This window comes from Tachysurus vachellii, chromosome 2, assembly GCF_030014155.1.
Source record: "Tachysurus vachellii isolate PV-2020 chromosome 2, HZAU_Pvac_v1, whole genome shotgun sequence".
NCBI classification, from domain to species: domain Eukaryota; kingdom Metazoa; phylum Chordata; class Actinopteri; order Siluriformes; family Bagridae; genus Tachysurus; species Tachysurus vachellii.
In genome coordinates this window covers 28,130,993-28,153,492 of record NC_083461.1, presented here as the reverse complement: position 1 = coordinate 28,153,492, position 22,500 = coordinate 28,130,993, and the positions used below count along the sequence as shown (strand labels likewise).

The 22,500-nt window shown below is 42.2% G+C and overlaps 1 protein-coding gene across 2 annotated transcripts in view; it reads left to right on the top strand.

Annotated features, from left to right (window-relative positions):
- ccdc88ab (coiled-coil domain containing 88Ab) overlaps positions 1–22,500 on the top strand; it is a 48,740-nt gene that overhangs the window by 10,802 nt on the left and 15,438 nt on the right. For both annotated transcript variants that reach the window (XM_060864142.1, XM_060864141.1), the window contains exons 4-15: positions 8,860–8,929; positions 14,363–14,421; positions 15,291–15,374; positions 15,467–15,607; positions 16,580–16,758; positions 19,137–19,218; positions 19,860–20,018; positions 20,103–20,249; positions 20,349–20,496; positions 21,162–21,334; positions 21,824–21,961; positions 22,388–22,500. The exon at positions 22,388–22,500 is cut by the window's right edge and continues 958 nt beyond it. In XM_060864142.1, the coding sequence (XP_060720125.1) occupies positions 8,860–8,929; positions 14,363–14,421; positions 15,291–15,374; positions 15,467–15,607; positions 16,580–16,758; positions 19,137–19,218; positions 19,860–20,018; positions 20,103–20,249; positions 20,349–20,496; positions 21,162–21,334; positions 21,824–21,961; positions 22,388–22,500 (1,493 nt within the window). The remainder of the gene's footprint in view (positions 1–8,859; positions 8,930–14,362; positions 14,422–15,290; positions 15,375–15,466; positions 15,608–16,579; positions 16,759–19,136; positions 19,219–19,859; positions 20,019–20,102; positions 20,250–20,348; positions 20,497–21,161; positions 21,335–21,823; positions 21,962–22,387) is intronic.

Sequence of the window (22,500 nt, the reverse complement as noted above, 5' to 3'; positions counted from 1 at the left end):
CACAGATGTGTTTCACCAGAGCCTTAATACACACACACAGATATGCTTCACCAGAGCCTTAATACATATACACACACACACACACAGATATGCTTCACCAGAGCCTTAATACATACACACATATAGACACACACACACACACAGATGTGCTTCACCCAAGCCTTAACACACACATACAGATGTGGTTGAAGTCATTGCTTCTATTGAATATTGCACACAAAAGGACACTTTGATGTGTAGGTGATTGAATCAGTGGTGAAAATCGACACACAGTGAGGGTTTAATGAGTTCAGGTGATGAGGAGGTCTGGTGATGAGGAGGTCTGGTGATGAGGAGGTCAGTTGATGCTGGATTCACACTCCAGAAGTATGTTGAATTAAATCCAGAGCAGAATTATCTTCAAAAACAAATCCTTTGGGGGGGCACGGTGGCTTAGTGGTTAGCACGTTTGCCTCACACCTCCAGGGTCGGGGTTCAATTCCTGCCTCCACCTTGTGTGAGTGGAGTTTGCATGTTCTCCCCGTGCCTCGGGGGTTTCCTCCCCCGGTCCAAAGACATGCATGGTAGGTTGATTGGCATCTCTGGAAAATTGTCCCTAGTGTGTGTGAGTGAATGAGAGTGTGTGTGTGCCCTGTGATGGGTTGGCACTCCGTCCAGGGTGTATCCTGCCTTGATGCCCGATGACGCCTGAGATAGGCACAGGCTCCCCGTGACCCGAGGTAGTTCGGATAAGCGGTAGAAGATGAATGAATGAATGAACAAATCCTTAAAGGTTGATAAACATCTCTGAAGCACTAGAATGCTTTTAGAATTTTCTTATAAATAATATATATATTTTTTAAATCAGTCTCTTTACTGCTACATCACAGCGAAATCCTTCACAGCACTCGTGTTACACTGCTAACAAAAATAGTTTTAATCCTCTTATTTCACAGCAATGTTTCAACTGATATCTTGCACTTTTCATCCATTTATAATTACACTTAATGTGATCGTTCTAGCAGACTCACTTTTTCTCTCTCTCTTTCTTTCAATCTAAATAAGATTTAAAAAGATCCTAAACTCAACAGTCGCTGCACTAAAACTGGAGACTCCTTCCATCAAGTTTACAATCTACCATCGAATCAGTCGACATCTTCTAGCCAATCAGAACGGAGAATTCCACAGCATTGTGTGGTTTCTGAGAACTTTACTGTATGTCGCTTGTAGGATTCGGACACGGCGTAACACGTCGCGAAATGTGGACGCTGGAATGTGAGAAATGTGGGAAAAGCCGGAGGAATTTCTCCGATTACAGAGTGAAGACGCGTAATAACAGTCTCTGTCAATCTATACCTGGGAATTCTAATGGCAGAAAGTTTATAACCTCAGAAATATCAAAGCAAATATTTTCTATTATTATTATTATTATTATTATTATTATTATTATTATTATTATTATTATTATTATTATTATTTCAGTGCCATGAACTCAAGACGTCAGGGGATTGATGCTAATCACATCACAATGGTGTTGAGTACTTGAATCTAATTGGTCAGAAGGTAGCGTGATGTCATAATGTTATCTTCTCTCCGTTCTTCTCTCCCTCTTATCTCTTATCAAATCTCAGTTTGTTTTAGTGTTCTGCAGTGTGTTTGTCATCTGTTTGAACAGAACCTGGGAGCGTGTTGGGCTACATTTCTCTTTAGATTCAACTCTGAATAGACTCACTTAAAATTAATCAAACATGCTGTGTGTTTTGGGATGCAGCGTTGATCTGTTTTAACGTGCGCTGCTAAACCGATCCAAAGGACCAAACTGTAGAACTGGAGACATAAAGAACCCAAAGAGAAATTAAACAAAATCTTTTTGTTATTTGCATAAGGATCCAATCCTTTATGAAGCAAGCGCCAGCTCTGTGTTCTTCAAGCTCAGGTGATGTTTTCTGACCAGTGAGTAAACTAGAAATCTAACTCAAACACATCAAATATTCACTTTGCACTTTGATTCAGACTCGCCTTAGAATCTGACGCTCCGTCACTTTCCTGCTCTGAGAAGCTTCCACGAATCCGAGCTAAAGTAAGTAAACATCGGGATTAATATCGAAGGAGCTTCACGCTACCTGAATACGCAAGCGGATTAAAGAGAGACGAGTCAGCACAAATCCAAACCTGCCAATTAAACCGTCCTCTGATGCGCCTGTGGGACGCGATAAACCCCAAAAACCACAGAGACTCCACTTGAACCTTTGTCACAATAGAGCTTTAACGTCTGCAGGGCCGAGCAAAGATAAATCTGAATAAGCTGAAGCATATTTCCATTATAATGGGCGTATAAAACCAGCGACTGTCATTTCGTCTGCTCCTGATGTGTTTTTAATGGATGCAGGCGTAGGACTTTCTCTCTCTGTCTCTCTCTCTCTCTCAGTCTAGACGCACGACTGCTAAAACAATCTCATGCTCGAAGAAATGGATCTCATTGGGTGGAGCTGGCGGAGGACCAGCAGCTCGGCTGGGAAAATGATGCCGTCTAAATAATACATGCTGCAGAAACACAAAATGTCCTGACTGGAAGATTTCTACATACCTGGAGTGAGCGGAATAGTTGGAATCAGATCAGACGTTTTGATTGGTGATTATTTCCAGCACTCTGGCGGTAACGAGTAAAGCTAAAAATGCGTCGATGGCGATTTATATTTCTTGATTAATTACAGACTCTTAGTTAAGTTTAGCTGCATTTCATACGAGATGCTTCACCCCCATGTTCATGCACTGCTAGGTTTCGACGTTATCCGAGTCGATCTAACGACAGATCGATCACCGAGAACTCCACACTCTTCTCTTCTTCTTGTAGCTAGTGCGTGATGCTAACCACAAACTCTTCATCCTGATTTGAACATTTCAGATGTTCTTCAAATGAATTTAATGTTATTTTACATTTCTCTTTAGAGATCCCACAGCGCACACTTGGGTTATGTCAAATAATACGCCATCCGTTAAGTAAACGAGAACTGGATTAAAGATCTTCGCTATCACGCTAGAGGTGAGAGAAGAAAACACAAAATCCGTCGTGTGGTAAACTCCAACTTGTTTCATCTGGTAACAAATTGACTGAAAAGTCTGAATATGATTATGAACTCTATAGAAATGCGGAGCTCCGCTGTGGTACTATGGAGAACTCTGTTAGCGACGCCACCAGTAAGAAGTCTGGAGTTGGGGTTTGTTGAATGGCAGCGAGGAGACTCTGAGGTGCTGGTGGTTGTGGTGTTGAAACAATGGGAAATTATAGGACGTTTAACTGGGAAAAGAGGCGGAGCTTCTGATGTGGTCTTTCTCCTAAACATTATTTTATGCTTCTTCAGATCTTATATTTTACTCAAGAAAACTCTTTACTTTCTTTCTCTCTCTCTGTTTGTCTCTCTCTCTTTCTATTTCTCTCGCGCTCTCTCTCTCTCTCTCTCTCTCTGCTCTTGTTTTTGACCGTGAGATGAACAGAGCTTCTTTCTCGGCCCGACCCTCGGGCTTCAGAGCACGAGCTCTGTACACGACACACTTCTATTTTTTTTTTTTCTCCTTTGGACTCTTTTTTTTTTTTTTTTTGGTAAGCAAATACGCAGACTTTTTTCCCAACTCGAACACTCCGGGCTGCTTTCATGGAAATATAACTGCCTCCCACATCTGTGAGCCTCACTCCAGCCTGCCTTTGGAAAACACAGCAGTTTGTTTAGGGGGTTACGTAGCGGCCGAGACTCACAAAGAGCCGCCTGTTAGACGTCCAGTCTGGAGCACAGCCAGCGTTCAGGGACACAGCCTTTTTTTTTTTTTACCCCAAACCCCAAAAGATGTTTGTTGATGCCACTGAGGAGATTTTTTGTTTTTTTTTTCCTGCATTTTACAGTTTTCAAATGAAACTTTATCAGGATTAGTTTATAGCTTAATAGTATTTTTGTTCTGGCTTTAATTTTAATAGCAAAGTTGTAATTTTATTGTTAATCCCTAATTTTAATACCTAATATTAATGACGTTTCAGTATTTTACCTCAAAGAATAAAAATAAGACAAATTCCCATAATAACTATGAATGATACACAAGGATAAAATATGTTTTAGAAGCTAAAATTAGTTCTTTTATTCAGTCTTTAATTTACACAAAGCATTTAATTCAAATATTTAAAGCTGTATTTAGTTAAAATATTTTATAGCTATAATATTTTTTTATTTAGACTTCAGTTTTAACACCAAAGTTTTCCAGTTTTTTTTATTCAATCCTTAATTTCAGCTGAAGTTTTAATACTTATATTTAACGATTAATTTTAGAAGCTAAATGGCATTTTTATCATAGTGGTTTTAGTAGCTCTAGATGTTTTAATTCAATAGCCAAGATTGATGTTTATTCAGATTTTAGGTCTAGTTTTTATAAGCTTATTACCAGTAAACTAACACATTATAACACATTAAGAGAGTTTTTTTTGTTTTGTAGTAAATTGGAATAAAACAGTGGATCTTTTTTTGTGGAGTTGAGTGTTTTGGAACCCTTTGTTTTGGTGGCGGTGTGTGTTTGTGTGTGTGTGGGTGTGCTTGTGTCGGTGTGTGTGTGTATCTGTGTGTGTGTGTGTCGGTGTGCCTGTCTGTGTGTGTGTGCCTGTCTGTGTGTGTGTGCCTGTCTGTGTGTGCCTGTCTGTCTGTGTGTGACTGTGTGTGTTGGTGTGTCTGTGTGTGACTGTGTGTCTGTCAGTGTATGACTGTGTGTCAGTGTGTGTCTGTGTGTGACTGTGTGTCGGTGTGTGTGTGTTGAAGTGCTTGCTCTCTGAGAGCACATCAGTTTATTAGGGCATGTGCTGCATGTGGAATAGCTGCAGGCCAAATTCACTTACACACACAGGCCAGTGTGTCAAAAACACACACTAACATCGATCTGCTGGGGCTGAGGCCGCCCCCCCACACACACACACACCGGACACATCAGAGTGAACAGAGTGTGCACTGTGACGATGACGATGACCGGCTGCTGTTTTCGCTGTAAACTGCTGCAGATTTTGCCTTAAATTGACACCCACAGTGCAGCATGAGCTCAGAAGAATGAATTCTCTATGCTAGCTGCTAGGGTTTAAAGATGGAGTTTTATATAAGGATAATCCTTATAAATGTCATCTCGTTGTCTGTATTTGTGTCAGTTGCATTTAAACACGGACCAAATGACTAAATACTGGATTATGTAATGCTGGTTAACTCCACCCCTTTTTAACTGAATAATGTATTCAGAATCGTACCTAACACCGCAAAATATAGAAAACGTGAGATTTCACCGTGCGTTGAGTTATTTTATAAACAAAAATAATAATAATAATAAAATGAATCAAATTGTTTTCAGTTCAGAGATTCAATTCCATTCCAACTCATTTCAGTTCAGAGCCCCCGAGCATGGTCACAGGGCTGCAGATACCAGACGCAGTACGTGTGTGTGTGGGTGTGGGTGTGGGTGTGGGTGTGAAAGAAGTGGTGAGACTGTGAGAAAGACACACACACAGCACAGGGTGAATAAACCTGACAGTGTTGCCATGGTGACCGCGACGGGTCTGCAGAATAAACGTGATTCAGATCGCTAGCATTCTTTTTTTAAGGACGACGCACGATCAGTTTCCTCCTTGTTCCTGCCCTTGTGCACACGTATACACACAACTAGGATGAAGAGGAAAAGAGGTGCCCCCCGCACACACACACACACAAGCCTCAGAGCTGCAGCTGCATGCCTTGACTCCTCCCTGCTGCTTTGCCTCGGCTGCCAAACAGCACTTAAACAACATATAATCCACATCCGTTGAGAATTTGGCCGGAGGTTTGTACCTCCGATCTTCGCTTCTTAATTCACCATCTGTAGGAAGCCAAATGATAATGACCGGATTACAACAGACTTCCGGCATTTATCTGAAATTAGAGCCAGTCCTCAAGGTCGTTAGGAGTGAATTAGGCTTCAGGTCTTCGCTGCGTGAGCTGAAGATGCAGGCAAAACAAAACCTGACACGTGCGGTGTTAGGATGCGTGCCAAATGATTCCACACAACAGAGGACAATAATAGCAGAGGAAGTCTGCTTGTTTGGTCTGGGGTTATTAATTACAGTGTGTTATGAGTTCATGCTGCATTACCATGAAGACTTGCTAATAACCCAAAAAATCTCAGCTGGCACTAAAACAATTCTTTTAAATAAAATAATGTAATAGATTTTGTTTTATTGAAACTGAAGCACACAGGCCATGCCTCCTTTACTGAGACTGAAGCACACAGGCCACGCCTCCTTTACCGAGACTGAAGCACACAGGCCACGCCTCCTTTACTGAGACTGAAGCACACAGGCCATGCCTCCTTTACTGAGACTGAAGCACACAGGCCACGCCTTCTTTACTGAGACTGAAGCACACAGGCCACACCTCCTTCACTGAGACCGAGGCACACAGGCCACGCCTCCTTCACTGAGACCGAGGCACACAGGCCACGCCTCCTTCACTGAGACCGAAGCACACAGGCCACGCCTCCTTCACTGAGACTGAACACACAGGCCACGCCTCCTTCACTGAGACTGAACACCACAGGCCACGCCTCCTTCACTGAGACCGAAAGCACACAGGCCACGCCTCCTTCACTGAGACAGAGGCACACAGGCCACGCCTCCTTCACTGAGACCGAGGCACACAGGCCACGCCTCCTTCACTGAGACCGAAAGCACACAGGCCACGCCTCCTTCACTGAGACCGAGGCACACAGGCCACGCCTCCTTCACTGAGACCGAAGCACACAGACTGTATTTCTTTCAGTTCAAAGCAGAGTAAATTACACTTTTATCACCTCTCTTTAAACTCAAATTCTGAATTAGATAATCTGTCAGCAACAGCAATGGTCACTGTAAGAGATCTCTCACACACACACACATACACACCTGCTGCTATTGTAGCTACACATATAACCTTCATCTCTCTGCACACACACCTGTCAGGTCATGTTTACAGCAAATCTTACTTTCTAAAAGCTGTCTCACAGAAACAAAAACACTTCACCTCCTGCTTGTGTCTAAACACTGTAAATAAAGCTGAGCTCACAGTCTGTGACTGTGTTGTCCTGTAAACCTCGTACCTCAAGCATTCAGACACCAGGGCATCAACACTGGAAGCAGGAAAGGAAGGAAGAGACGTAAAATAGACAGAATGACCAGCAGCTCTGCGTCTGGGGCTTTTCTTCTCACTTCCACCTTTTACAATTTACACTTTTAGTGTCAGGAATTTTTTTTACACTTTTGTTCTCTTTTGTAAGGAAAGATGTCATTGTGAGCAGGAGCTAGAAATCATCCTCTTTCTCTTTTTTAAGCTAAAAGTGACCCTTATAGGTTGTTGACTGAACATATATAATATATATAGTGAAGGAGGTGTGGCCTGCGTGCTTCAGTCTCAGTGGAATAGGCGTGGCTTGTGTGCTTCAGTCTCAGTGAAATAGTTGTTTTTTTAGGTCACAGTTTAGCCTTTATTTCCTTCTCTATTTTTGGTGTTTCAGTTGCTAGCTGATGGGAATGTAGCTGACTCACTAGCTGCTAGCTGTCTGCACTCGTCCTTTAGTCTTTGACTCTCTCTCTCTCTCTCACACACACACACAGACCTTCCTCGCTCTCTCACTTCATTTCATCTGCTGGAATTAGATTAGATGTTGACTTCTGTTTGTCTGGATGTTTTCTAGTGACTGAGCAGATTCACTTTTCTTTCATAGTGCAAGAGCTAGAAAGTTCATTAAATACAGATTAGGAATTTTGTGTGTGTGTGTGTGTGTGTGTGTGTGTGTGTGTGTGTGTGTGTGTGTAATCCTTTGCTCTGCTTGAGGGAAGCTGTGAGGGAATGACCTTGGTGCCAGAAAACTAAACTGGCGTTAGCTGGAAATTCTCCAAACACTTGTGCAGCCATGTGGAGCGTTTTACCGTTACATGCTTTAAAATGACAGACTTTAACTCTAGCACCACACCTACTGGATACAAAAATGATCAGATATACAGTGTGTAATCTCTAGAAGCAGACCGAAACATCCACCGCCTTCTTCCTTTTTTCCTGCTTTTCTCGGTCTTTGAAATCCGAGATTGTGCCATTTTTTTTTTCCAAGCGACTCTGAGGCTTCAAAAAAGCTATAAACCCACAATAGACTGCTTCGCAAAGTCTATATTTGATCCAGAAAGCTTCTAGTTGCTTAACTCAGCCCATTTTTAACCACTGGAGCTTGGAAAAAATTCACTCACATGCCCAAAAAAAGATTTTTATTTCAGTATTGGAAAGAAGTCACAGAGGGACACACTGACCGAGCCTCAGATGCCTTACGCCCTGGTGAAGTTTTTTATAAAAGCATGTATAGTAACACTCTTTTTAATGCATTATCATTTTTATAGGAACAGCTGAAGATTTTACAAAATATATATAATTGGTGACACGGTGAGATTTTCTAATGGAGTCTTTAGTGTTGGTGATTTGTATCTCACTAAGAGACAAAGTGAAAGTGGACAATTTGTACCTTTGTTTGGCTCAAGATTTAAACTCACACCTCTGATAACTGCTGCAGGTGAAAGCAGACTTTTAACTCACTTTTTTCTGGAACAGATGAGAGCCTGCCATCAGTGTGACTGCTGAAAGCTTTTCAGTATGTGTGTGTGTGTGTGTGTGTGTGTGTGATGATGTAGTCACAAAGTCTGAAGAGGCTGTTAAAGCACTTGGTATTGATCAGCGGTGGTGAATCACTGACAGCTGAATATGTGCTGACAGAAGCAGCAGGTACACACAGCTGAGAGAGAGCAGGAGACCCGGGCTGATTACTGATTGTGTGTGTGTTTGTGTGTTTGTCTTTTCTCTTTGTCTTCAGGAGACCCTGCAGCAGCTGGTGATGATGCCTTTGCCCAACGTGCTGGTGCTCGGCAGAACGCCGCTCACTGGTAGGAGAACTTCCTCTTTTCCTCTCACTTTGTCTCACAAACAAAGGGTGTATGTGTGGACATATTCAACCTTTACCTGATTTATTTCCTGAAATGTCAAGCACTGGCATCAGAACATGGAAAACTGTACTGGGTTTGGATTAAATGTACTGAAAATGATATTAGTTAAAGATGTTCATGTTCATGTGCATTTTAGAACAAATGAATCAGTACCTCAATATTGCAGTGACTCGGTATCTTTGATACATTATTATGTTAGTACCTATAGGAGTATTATGTTAGTATGGAGTACCTATAGTAGTACCTATGTTAGTATTCTAGTGCCTCAATACATCTTTACCTCAGTGCCTCAGAATCTAAGTATATCAGTATTTAATCTTCTTAGTGTCTTAGTGCACACCATCCGAAGTACATTAGAGCATGATCTTTACCTCAGTGCCTCAGTATCTCAGTAAATCAGAGCCCTATTTCATCAGACGTCTCACCAGTACCTCAATATTTAACTTTTTCGATATCCGAATGCGTCAGTGCCTCAATATCCCAGTGCATTAGTACCTCATTGTGTCAGTGCCTCAACATCTCACTCAATATCCCAGTGCGTCAGTACCTCAATGTGTCAGTGCCTCATTGTGTCAGTGCCTCAATATCTCACTCAATATCTCAGTGCGTCAGTACCTCATTGTGTAAGTGCCTCAATATCTCACTCAATATCCCAGTGCATCAGTACCTCATTGTGTCAGTGCCTCAATATCTCACTCAATATCCCAACGCAGCAGTACCTCATTGTGTCAGTGCCTCAATATCTCACTTAATACCCCAATGCATCAGTACCTCATTGTGTCAATGCCTCAATATCTCTCACTCAATATCCCAATCAGTCAGTACCTCATTTCTAAGCTGATGGTATCCTAAGTCTATGACCTAGTGAACCAGTGTTGATGTATTCAACACAAAGACTTCAAAGTACTTTTGTATGTCGCTCTGGTTAAGGATAAGGCGTCTGCAAAGCTCAGTAAATGTAAATGTAATTCTCTATATGTACCTCATCATACATTATCTCAGTGCTTCAATATTTTAGTGCCTTAATGTCTCAGTAATTCAGTGCCTCAGTGAGTCACGGTAAAGCAGCGGTGCTCCGTGTGTAACTGCTCAGCCATGTGGTTTTTATTAGCGGCCATTAGAGCTGGATGGGGGATGGGGACCGTTATCAGCTAAACACCAATTCACCTCAGGCTACAGAAGCTCACACACACTCTCACACACTCTTTCTCTCTCTCTCTCTCTCTCACTCACACACGCACACACACTCACTCTCTCACACACACACACTCTTTCTCTCTCTCTCTCTCTCTCTCTCTCTCACTCACTCACTCACTCACTCACTCACACACACACACTTTCTCTCTCTCTCTCTCTCTCTCTCTCTCTCTCTCTCTCTCTCACTCACTCACACACATACACACACACACACACACACACACACTCTTGCTCTCTGTTGCTTCCTCATTTCAGTTCAGCTCCATTCAGTGTCATTTATTTGCATCACAAAGATAATTGTGTACGTGTAAGAACAAAAAGATAAAACAGTTGAAAAGTGTTATAAAACAAAGACAGTGTATTTGTTCCTTTTTCTAGCTGCTGTCTCGGTCTCTAAGCAGTCTCTCGTTTTTACTCTCTGTAGCTCTCTCTATTCAGTTCAGTTCAGTTTTATTCAGTGTTTTAGTTTCCCAGATATATGTTTGTACAGTCAAAGCTTAAAATTACATTTTAAAACTATTTAAGAAATAGGAAAATAGGAAATTGAACAATTTTTGGTGTCTGTAAAAAAGGAATAAATGTTTTACTTAAAAATAACATTAAAAAAGAAAAATAGCATAAAAGCATAAAGAGTTCATTAGTAGTTGCAAAAATATTTACTTTTATTTTCTCTGTTGCTCTTGAAAATTAATTTATATTATTTTATTTTCTAAGGGTTTAATTCAGTTTCATTTTTAGTGCATTAGCAGCATCACAAACATATATTTAAACGTATTCGTCTCTGACTCTGTGTCTTGTTTGGAGTCTTTCTCACGTCACAGAGATGTGCCACCTTCATTTCTAGTCTTACTCACTCCGACCAGGCTGTGCTGACTCAGTCAGCACTCAGACGCATCTCTGACAGCTGCTCTGTTCGGCCATTATAACCGAGGACAACTGGAGGACAGAAGTACTGAATCATGACAGGTGTAGTTCAGCAGCAGGCTGTTGGTTTGTTAGCATAGCAGAGTAAGCGGTATGAGAGATGAGCATGGACATTCATCATCAGCAACAAGAAGTGACACTGAGATGTTCCTAATTGCATATATATCATGTTTAACGAAGCAACAAATATAAACGATTCCTCAAACCAATCTATGACTTGCAGATAGGTTCTGTTTACTGTTTGACAAGCTTCATATTATCCTGTGAAGGATCTGAGGCACTTTTTTTAATCAAGGGTTAAATTTTGAGGCCTGAATATCTGGGTAAGAGCATCTCCAATGAACTAGTATCTCAGTACCTCAATACATTATTATATCAATACCTCAGTAAACCAGAGCCTCAGTTTTATAGTTCTTTGGTACGTCTGTATCTTGGTACATAAGTATCTCATTGCCTCAGCGTCCTAGTGCCTAAGTACCACGTTATAAGCAGCTCCTTGCATCAGTGCATTAGTACCTGCCGTGGCTGGTTCCTACAAAAAGTGGTCCAAACTGCTGAAAAAGTTTATTGTGTATGGTGCTGCAGTCACAGACCGGTCTTAATACCCATGCTGACCACTTCTCAGGTCTTGCACACCATCCGAAGTTTTGTGGAGTCCAACAAATATCATGGATGACAACATACAGTACCTCTACAGGAAACTGGGTAGTTCTGAGGCATTATGAAGCCCCAGGCTTCATGTCGAGAAGCTGTTTCCTCTTCCTGTACACTAGTCATTGTTCACAGGAAGTGCAGCAGATTTGGCAGGGTTCCTGTGACCTCCAGTTTCCCGTCAGGATGATGGCGGAAGAGCTTAAAAATTCACTGAGTGTGTATTATCAGACCTGGGTGATGCCCGGGGGTTCAGTTAGAGTGATGTTTCCCTTCATATCTCTCTCTCTCTCTCCCTCTGTCCTTCAAGTGTCCTTGAATAATCTATGCACTGCTCTGCAAAAACAGCAGCTTCTCATTTAAAATCAGCAGGGATTTTCACTTCAAGATTTCTGGCCGTGTGTGTGTGTGTTTTTATATTATTAAAAAAAAGGAAAAAGCATTTCCTGTGTAAAGATCTCATGCAGATTCCTCAGCGTGACTAACTTGCTTCACGTTTCCCTGCAGCACTCCTCTTTAGTTTGCAGTGCACAAAACAATTACCATAATCACATGTACAGAATAACAAAATCGGATTTAGATTCAGTTCCTTGAATTGGCACATTTCTCACACCACAACCAAGAGCTTCGTAATGTTAATCTTTCTCATGATTATTCATTCATTCATTCATCTTCTACCGCTTATCCGAACTACCTCGGGTCACGGGGAGCCTGTGCCTATCTCAGGCGTCATCGGGCATCAAGGCAGGATACACCCTGGACAGAGTGCCAAACCATCGCAGGGCACACGCACGCACACACACACACACACACACACACACACACACACACACACACACACACACACTCTCATTCACTCACGCAATCACAAACTACGGACAATTTTCCAGAGATGCCAATCAACCTACCATGCATGTCTTTGGACCGGGGGAGGAAACCCGGAGTAGCCGGAGGAAACCCCCGAGGCACGGGGAGAACATGCAAACTCCACACACACAAGGCGGAGGCGGGAATTGAACCCCCAACCCTGGAGGTGTGAGGCAAACGTGCTAACCACTAAGCCACCGTGCCCCCCCAGTCTTATTTAACTTTAAAAATTGGCTGAAGTCATAATATAATAACTGGATTTTCCTTTTCTTCATCAATCGTATATAAAGTAAAGCAGGTTTAATAAATTATATAATAATTTACTAATTGCTATAAAGAGGAAAAAATACGGTAACAGTAATTTATCTGCTTCATTGCACCGCCAAGTCGTTATTGATTGTCCTATAATCCATATGTTTAGTTCCTACACGTCTCTCAGGTTGATCTCGATCATGTTCTGTAGACCTTTTGAGTTTGTCTCCTTCCCAAATAGAGGCTTGGCTTAAATCTAGGCCACGGTTGAGCTTAAAGTGTGCCAAAACATCCTGATATGCCCCTTTTCCACCGAGGCAGTTTGAGTGCTGGTTCAGAGCCTAATTTAGAACCAGTTCTTTCTTTTTCGACAGCCAAAGCACTGGCTCTGAACCAGGAAAAGTGGTTCTTAAGTAGCACCAAAACGTTGCTGGTCTAGACTTAAGAACCGCTTGCGTCAGGGGCTGTGGGCGGGGCTACTGTTAGCGCATTTGATAATGTACCTTAAGTATACTAATGTTTAATACACTTTTACTTTACCGCAATATGATACATTATCAGCACACATGATAGATGGTAGCTACATGCTAAGGCTAACTTTTTTCTGTGTTAATGATAAAATAACGTTATGTACTTTCTCGATAACAACCTCCGTTTATACAGATTACATGGAGCTGCATGTACACGTTGGATTCGCCGCGTTTGGATGCTAATGTAGGTTCACAAAGCCATGAGCATTAACAGTAAAGCAACATCCGCCATTGTTGTTGTGTTTGTGTTTGCCGCTGTGCTAAAGTTGCCGGGACACGTGACACGTATACAGTGACGTCAGACTCGGCTCTGTGATGCTCTCTAGCCGGTGGAAAGGCAAACCGGTTCTTAGAAGGTTCACCAGTGGAACCAACTTTGAACCAGCACCAGTGCTAGCTCTGAACCAGCACCCGGTTCTTTTTGGTGGAAAAGGGGTATTAGAAGTGTAGGAAATATCCTCCTGCAGTGAACTGATTTCTCTTGTAAACAGATTCTCTGTGAGTAATAAATCATTATTCTAGACACCCACAAACGCACACACACGTGGTATCAGGTTTGTATAGGATGAGCAGGACGTTGTCATTGTGTCTTACACAGAATCCTCACAGCTGTAGTTTCACGCCAGTTAAACAGCCCGTCTGTTTGTTTGGCTGTGATTGGCCGCTATTTAAGCCCCGCCCCTTGTCTGGACCAGCGGGAACACCGGTGCCAAGCAGCCCAGTTGGACAAACCACCTGCTTTTCCCTTCTTAATTCCGCAGTGTTAACAGTTCATCTCCCACAACAGCTGCTTTGCGCCTCATCTCGGCCTCCCACAGTCGGGCGCACAGAGGAGCTGAGGATTATGGGAATTTTTTTTTATTGCATCAATGTGTTTCTGTTCAACAGGTGAACACATAAAGCTCGTGTTTTATGATGATTTGAAGCTCGTGTTTTGTTTCTTTGCTTTCAGAGCAAGGCCTGGCTGAGGTGAAGAAACTGCTCCTGCTGCTGCTCGGGTGTGCTGTTCAGGTACACACACACACACACACACACACACACACCCTGGTCATGATTTACACTAACTGTGCAGCTGGTAGAGAGTCCAGATTGTGCAGAGTGAAAAGAGAAGTAGGAGGTAATGCCATGAGCCTGACAGGCGGCATCAGCTGGCAAGGAGCCAATATTAGATCTGGGCAAGGAGATTCTGCTCATTAGGAGGGCAGGATCAGACACACACACACACAGATTGCTTGCTTTACGATTGTTTTACCTATAAACAACAGGCGTGTCAGCAGCAAATAGTGTGAACTTCACCAAAAAACCGGAGAACAAAACTTCAGCCAATACTTTAATTTCCTCCATAAAAGAAAAGACAAAACTTTCCTTTAACAGCCATGTATATCCAAGGCACTAACATTGTTAATATTTTCAGTTTGTTTTAAAAAAATAAAGATGATCAAAATCTGAAGAGCATCTCACACCAGCACAAATGGGGGGTGCCAATACTTTAAAACGAGTAAAATTACAGAGGATTTGCATGTAAACCATGGAGTCTGAATCTTAAATATTAATGTGCCTTCCTTGTTTAGGGCACTAGGTAAGGTTTATAGGTCCATTATTTTTATTCCCTATATAGTGCGCAATAGTTGTAGCTCCGCCCACAAGTCTAAGCTGTCATGATGTGGCATCTGGGCAAGAAAGGAAAGCGAATAGCATGCAAGGGTATTATGGGTAATTTGCTAAGCCAAATTATAGTGTCTAATCTTTAATATACATTGATGCCATAATCATGTATCTGAAGATTAAACGTCGCATCAGATCAGACATAAACACATGATTATAAGACGTCGGATCAGATCAGACATAAACACACGATTCAATTCTCTGGTCCTTCACAGTGCGAGGAAAAGGAAGAGTACATCGAGAGGATCCAGACGCTGGATTTTGACACGAAAGCGGCCATCGCGTCTCACATTCAGGAGGTACGAGGAGGCCGTGATGGAAAGCTGTAGGTTCAGATACCTCAAAGAATTGACTCGGTTTGTTCACTCGCTCCTTGTGTGCTCCTCCACAGGTCACTCATGATCAAGAGAATGTTCTGGACATACAGTGGCTTGAAGGGGGAGAATCTCCACCTGAGGATCTTGACTCGCTTTCCAGAAACCTGGCTTTCCATCTCAGACGCCTGGTGGACGAGAGAGATGAGCAGCTGGAGGTGAGAGACAGAGAGGGACAGAGAGAGAAAACAGAGACAGAGATAGAGGGAGGGAGAGAGGGAGGGAGAGAGAGACAGACAGACAGAGGGAGGGGGGAGAGAGAGACAGACAGATAGAGAGAGAGAGAGAGTCTGACAGACAGAGAGAGAGAGGGAGGGAAGGGAGTGAGGGAGGCGTGGGGGGGGGGGGGGATCATCACCATAACACTAAAATAAATCTCACAGAAAACAAAGAATGATTAAATGCTTATTGGTGGATTCTGGCAGGTGATGATTAACCCCTGAGCCCCTGCAGCCTCTCAGACATTACCCAGAATCCTCTGCTCCTCTGAGGCTAAATAATGACAGACTGTTGCTTGTGGCCATGAACACTTCTTTTATTCTTACACACACACACACACACACACACACACTCTGTTTTAATTATTATTATTATTATTTTTAGTTTTCTTTGTTCGGATCAACAAAATGTCCTCACGAGGTTGAGCTCTTCTTGTCCTCATTGGGTTTTTAGTTTGCGTCTCATTCACTCTAAACATTTCCTGATTTGGAGAGCACACTCCTCTGACGGTTCTGTCCTCAACACACTCTCGGTTTCTATTTAATGAAATCACGACGGCCGGCTGCTGGGCACCGACATCGCGGAGCTGACCTTAATCTGTTCCCTATCTCAGGAGGAAAGCCGACGCCACTCTGCCTTTATTCTGCACTATAAAAAAAAACTCCATCTTTCTGCTTCCTCTTTTCTCTCTTGCTTAAATGTTCTATAAAGTCTGGAGGTTGTGATGTGATATTGATATCGAGACAAATGTTTTTACAATATGCTAACAATATATTTTTGTTTTAAATTATCCAAATAAATTGAAAGTGCACAGTTCAGGCCTGATAAATACCGTGTCATGACTATGGTCACAAGTCTAATCTAATTGTGATTGGAATATCGTGACGTTGACATTGCGTCTCTGAATGCAGACGATCGTGGAGATGACCCAGGAGAGAGACTGCGGTCAGTGTGCTCCTCCTCCTTCTCTGCCACCCTGCGCCCAGTCCCCTGGTGACTCACCCAACATGCGGCGCACCGAGAGCAGGCAGCACCTCAGTGTGGAGCTGGCAGACGCCAAGGCCAAGATCCGACGCCTCCGCCAGGAGCTGTGAGTACAAAACCCTGCCATCATACACCTGATCTCCATCAGTCTGATTCTTCTCATCAATATGAAACCTTTTAACATTGTCTGGGGTTAATTCTTGATGTGCTGTAAGTTTTGGCACCCAGGTCACCGTGACAGCCTTAAGGACTTAAGAGAGGCTTTTTTTTGTGCAACATAAAGACAAAACATGCACAACATGCAACATAAAGACAATGAGGCAGACAAGGGGGAAGTCGTGGCCTAATGGTTAGAGAGTTTGACTCCTAACCCTATCTGGTTCCGAACCCCCCAACTGCTCACCGCAGCATAAATGGCTGCCCACTCCTCCTGGTGTGTGTTCACGGTGTGTGTGTTCACTGTTGTGTGTGTGTACTTTGGATGGGTTAAATGCAGAGAACAAATTCTGAGTATGGGTCACCACACTTAGCCGTATGTCACGTCACAATGTCTAAAACCTCAAACTCTCATAGCAGTAAAAACTTTTCTGATGACCAGTTTTTCCAGTTAATTTGAATAGGATTAAATGAGGATCAATCCCTGATGACTGAGCACAAAATGTCCGGTCCTTGTGCTTCTGACTAATACTGACTAATCACACTTGTGATGCACAAACATACCATTTTTTTCTGAGCACTTCCTCTGTACGGTCCTGATCGGATTCCACTCATGTTGTTTTTTTTTTTTCAGCCTTGTAAATAATTGAACTTCCTCCTTAAGAGTGCATTAACCTCAGGAAACAATGCACAGTGGTGTGCTTTAGAGGTAACGTTCACTCTGATGGAGAAGAGGTTTTTAAAACCAGAGGAAGTTCCATTTAAGCACAGCCAGATTCTCTAATCAGGAAGTTTGTAAAGTCGAGTGAGAGACATTGCAGTTATCACATGAGGCCGAGCAGCACTTGTTTTTGTTCTCTGTTACACGGCGACAGCCATGCGGTGAAAAACGAGCGCGTGTCGGACGGCCTGTGGATCAGATGCCTGGGGATTCGACCCAGATCACGAGATAATCTAGCATGTGTGATATTCTTGAAAAGACTTTGGCCTACTTTCAGAGTCTCTGTGAGATTTTAGTAGAGCACAGAGCTGCTGTTTGTCACTGCTCTGTCCTCGTCTGTGCTTAATATCGGTTTATTATCATGATGTGAAAATATTAGCAGCCAGTAATAAACATTTATTTACTCTCCATTATTCAGCGTGTACATGGCCAGCGGTTTCTTCTGCATTATGTTTAACTCTGCTGATGAATTCTCGGCTCTGATTGGCTGGATGTAAAGTTGCCCAGCTTCAAATGACTGGTTTTTAAAGTGTGTATAGAAATGTAAAAAATAAAAGGAGAGTTTACACTTTACTGACATCTGGTATCATTGCAAGCTGCTTTTTTTTGTACTGAGCAACTTGTTAAGGAATGACCATTTATAGCTGCTATGACCTATAAAGTGAGAACAGGAAGTGACTTGTTTCATGGATATCAGGTTACGATGGATCTTTCTGTATTAGGATAAATAAACTAAAATAAAAGTAGGAATAAAAAATGTGGGGATGTTGTGATATGAAAAATTTAAATAAAATAAAACTAAACGTTATTATGGATCTATTTCTATTCTATCAATTTCCAGCTTTTTAAAATTATTATTATTATTATTATTATTATTATTATTATTATTATTATTATTATTAATATTAATATTAATATTAATATTAATATTAATATTATTATACTGTTTCTGGCTTTTTTTTTACATCTCAGCTTCTTGGCTTTATGGTTAAGTGTCATGTTTTTTAATTCTCTCACTGAGGAAGCACGATGGAACAAATCAGGTACTGATCTGATATCTGATGCTGATCAGACACTCTGAAAGATCCAGTTTTCGGAATCTTTTCACTGTTAAACCGCGACCCGAGTCCGTCTGGAGGGTTCGGTTTGAGCACATCAGGTTTCTCCACATGCTTCATCTTGCTCCTTTACTCACCTTGCTCTGTACATTAACCATAAAGACCTCCTTTCTTTATCATCCAATTATCATTCCTCTTTATTCAAATGTACTAGAGGAGGTAATCAGGGTCAGGAAGAGCGGAGCAGGACACTAGAGTGTGTGTTCGTTATGTTCAGAGGAAGCCGTTACAGATTTGCATTCATGCCTTCAGAAGGTTTTTTTCACGGTGGAAAACTAACAGCAGTCTGAACCCTAATGCAAATTTTAAGCATAAATCTTCTCCTAATTGTAACACACTGACTCTGAGAACATTTCTATTAAAACAGCCAGAAGCGCTAAATATATGCATATAAAGTCATATTTATGTTTAAAAAGGTTTTTATTACACTTTATTAAAATGATGTTAATTATGGGATGGAAACATAAAAAGTGTGTGTGTGTGTTGCAGTGAAGAGAAAAGCGAGCAGTTACTGGACTGCAGGCAGGAGCTGGAGAACCTGGAGAAAGAGCTGAAGAGGATCCAGCAGGAGGTAAAAATCTTCACACAAAGATCTCTGGATCGTCTATTAACACCTGAAGGACACAAAAACAATCACTGACACCAGATGTTCAAATCAGGACAAATTATTTTCAGGCAATTTTATCATTCCTGTATTAGGGATTAGTAGAAATTATTGACCTGCTGCTTATTTCTGTAACTGAGCACACGGTCCACAGATTGATGGGTTACTTCACTTTAAGATTAAAGATGATTTTAATAAATTAACATAAATATCAATTTTTTTTTATAACTAAGTCCTTGGTTGGTTTAGTTTTGGTTGTTTTTGCCTAAAGCTAATTTCACTCCAGAAGTGTGGAGCGTTCCTTTACTTTCCCTGATGTATTAAACTAAACCTGCAGCTATCTGTAAATCTGACGAATATTCATTATTTTCATATGATTTTATTACACTTTTATTATGCATGATATTCACTACACTTCAAAGGATACGCCGTGCTCTTGACTGCGTCGTACGACTCGAGTTTTAGTCTCGACGCTGATGTTTTCTGCTCAGGATCAACATTTGCTAAGTGTGTAGTAAATCGTTTGGAATGTAGACATCTGCTCAGGAACTGGAGCCAGCAGTAAGAGCTGCTGTAATCACTGTATTTTTTTGTTGTGTTGTGTTCAGAACCAGCAGCTGCTGTCTGAGGCGCGCTCTGCGAGGGCGTACCGCGACGAGCTGGACGCTCTGAGGGAGAAGGCCATCCGGGTGGACAAGCTGGAGAGCGAAGTGAGCCGTTACAAAGAAAGACTCCACGACATTGAGTTTTACAAAGCCAGAGTCGAGGTACGAAACGACACGGACGCAATGTTAGATCGGTTCAGTCTGCAGCTTCTGAAGTTCTGAATATACAATGAATACGTCACTCAGGAGCTGAAGGAGGACAATCAGATCCTGCTGGAGACCAAGACTATGTTGGAGGACCAGCTGGAAGGCTCTAGGGCTCGTTCAGATAAACTACACGAGCTCGAGAAGGAGAATCTGCAGTTCAAAGCCAAAATCCATGACATGGAGATGGTACGAGATTCACATGAAGATTATCTTTGAAACAAACAAAGGGATGAAGATGAATTAGATGCGTTCTTGTGTGTGTGTGTGTGTGTGTGTCTATGTTAGGAGCGAGACATGGACAGGAAGCGTATCGAGGAGCTGCTGGAGGAGAACCTGACGCTGGAGATGGCTCAGAAACAGAGCATGGACGAGTCCCTGCACCTCGGATGGGAGCTGGAGCAGCTTTCCAAAACCACACCCGAGGTCACTGAGGGTACGACGATTCCTCCGTTTAATCGTGATCCAGTCCTGACCCTTTCATTTTATTTATTTTCTGCTTTTCACATTTACAAATATCCTATTCATTTTTTTACCACAACAATGTTGTTTTCTCCATTCTGATTGGTCAGAAAGTTTATTTTCTAAAGTATTTCTATAGTAACGTTTCAATAGTAACAGCTTTTTCACAACAGACCAGTTCACGACAGACTCTCCACATAAGGCATCTGTGGAAGGAGTCTCCAGTGTCAGTGATTTGGAGCGATCAGCACGTTTTCTGTCGTCTTTGGGATGGAGGATTTGGCATAACGTGGCATAAGCGAGATGTTTCGTGGATGTTCCACAACATTCAGTTGAACTACTAGCGGATAAATGAGTCATTCGTTTAATAAATAATTAATTGTAATCGTCGTCAAATTGCTGCGGTATAAAAGGCATAAAATATTCAACAAGCAGTGTTAATAGCAGTGCAGTGTCTGCTAGCAAACTTCTAAAATCAAAGTGTTTTTACGGGATTGATATTTCATAGCAGGAAATCATGAAGCTAATAAAGCGGCTCTCAGTCAAACCCGGTCTGAAGATGGATCTTGAAGCTTGCTATTTCACCCAGAGGTGTAAAAAATATATATATATAAAATATATTGATGTTTTTTTCTGAAGTTCCTCAGAAGTCTCTGGGCCACGAGGTGAATGAGCTGACATCCAGCCGCCTCCTGAAGCTAGAGATGGAGAACCAGGCACTACTGAAGACGGTGGAGGAGCTGAAGGGTCGCGGTGAGGCCGAAACACGCCTCCTCAAGGCTGAAAAGGAGAACCAGAGACTCAGCCTGAAGGTTAGATGAGTGACGGTTAACAATAATAATAACAATAATAAAGTTAAGGAGGAGCAAGGATGTAAAGAGTTGTTGAATAAAATGCATTGAAATACAAAACTGAGTTTAGCAGACGTTCAGTGTGTCAGAGCTTTAACAGTATCGGGGTCGGAAGCGATGGGATTCAGCTTCATCCTGCTGCGTGACACCGTGTAATTAGGCGTCTGAGTTTATTTAAAGAAGTAAAAACAGCACAAAGAGACGTGTTTAAGCACCGTTGTTCTTCTCTTGAGTGACAGTGCAGACACACTCAGCCCCTCCCTGTCCCGTCCCCAACAAACGAGTGCCAGGGTAATGGTGTAAAAGTGTTAATTATCACCGTTGGTTTCACTCCTCTGGAGCTGACAGAATATCTGAAAAGCCCACAGCTGTGCTCTTGGTTCCAGATGTGAGGAACACAAAGGCTCTGCGATTCTAACATGTAAGTGACAATGTCGTGTCTCCGTGCAGCTGGAGCAGCTGGAGAACGTGGCGCAGTCAGACAGGGAGAGTCTGCGCAGTGCTGAGACCCTGAGCTCAGACCTGATGAAGGAGAAATCTCAGCTGCAGAAAACCCTGGAGACTCTGAGGGAGAACCTGGAGAGACAGGTACACCAAAAATCACAAAAAAAAATCTGCAAAAAATTTGTTGCTAAGAGACACCAAAAGCTTTATGACATCAGGACTTCACTGTCATACTCTGGCGGTTTTTACCAAGAGCAAATTTCAAATATGTTTTTCATGGAAACCTGGTTATACCTAAAGAGTTTTTCAGGAATGAGAGTATCATTTCCCTGAAATGTTAGCCAGGTATTGGAAGAGGTGTGAAGTTTGTCTCGGTTAGTGTTGCATGTACACATTCTTCAATAATAGTTCCTCAAAATAGTTTGGGGGAAGATGTGCATATAAATATCAACACTTTTTGACTAGCTAGCCTAGCCAGGATTCCGGTAATGTTTCCGTAATGTATGTTCCTTGAAATTCTACCTGGTTCCTTAAGGAACATTCTTTCTGAATCTGTTTATCAATGTTCAGGTGAAGGGGCTTGAGCAGGAGAACAAGCACTTAAACCAGACCATCATGTCCCTCAGGCAGCGCTCTCAGGTCAGTGCTGAAGCCCGGGTCAAAGACATAGAGAAGGAGAACCG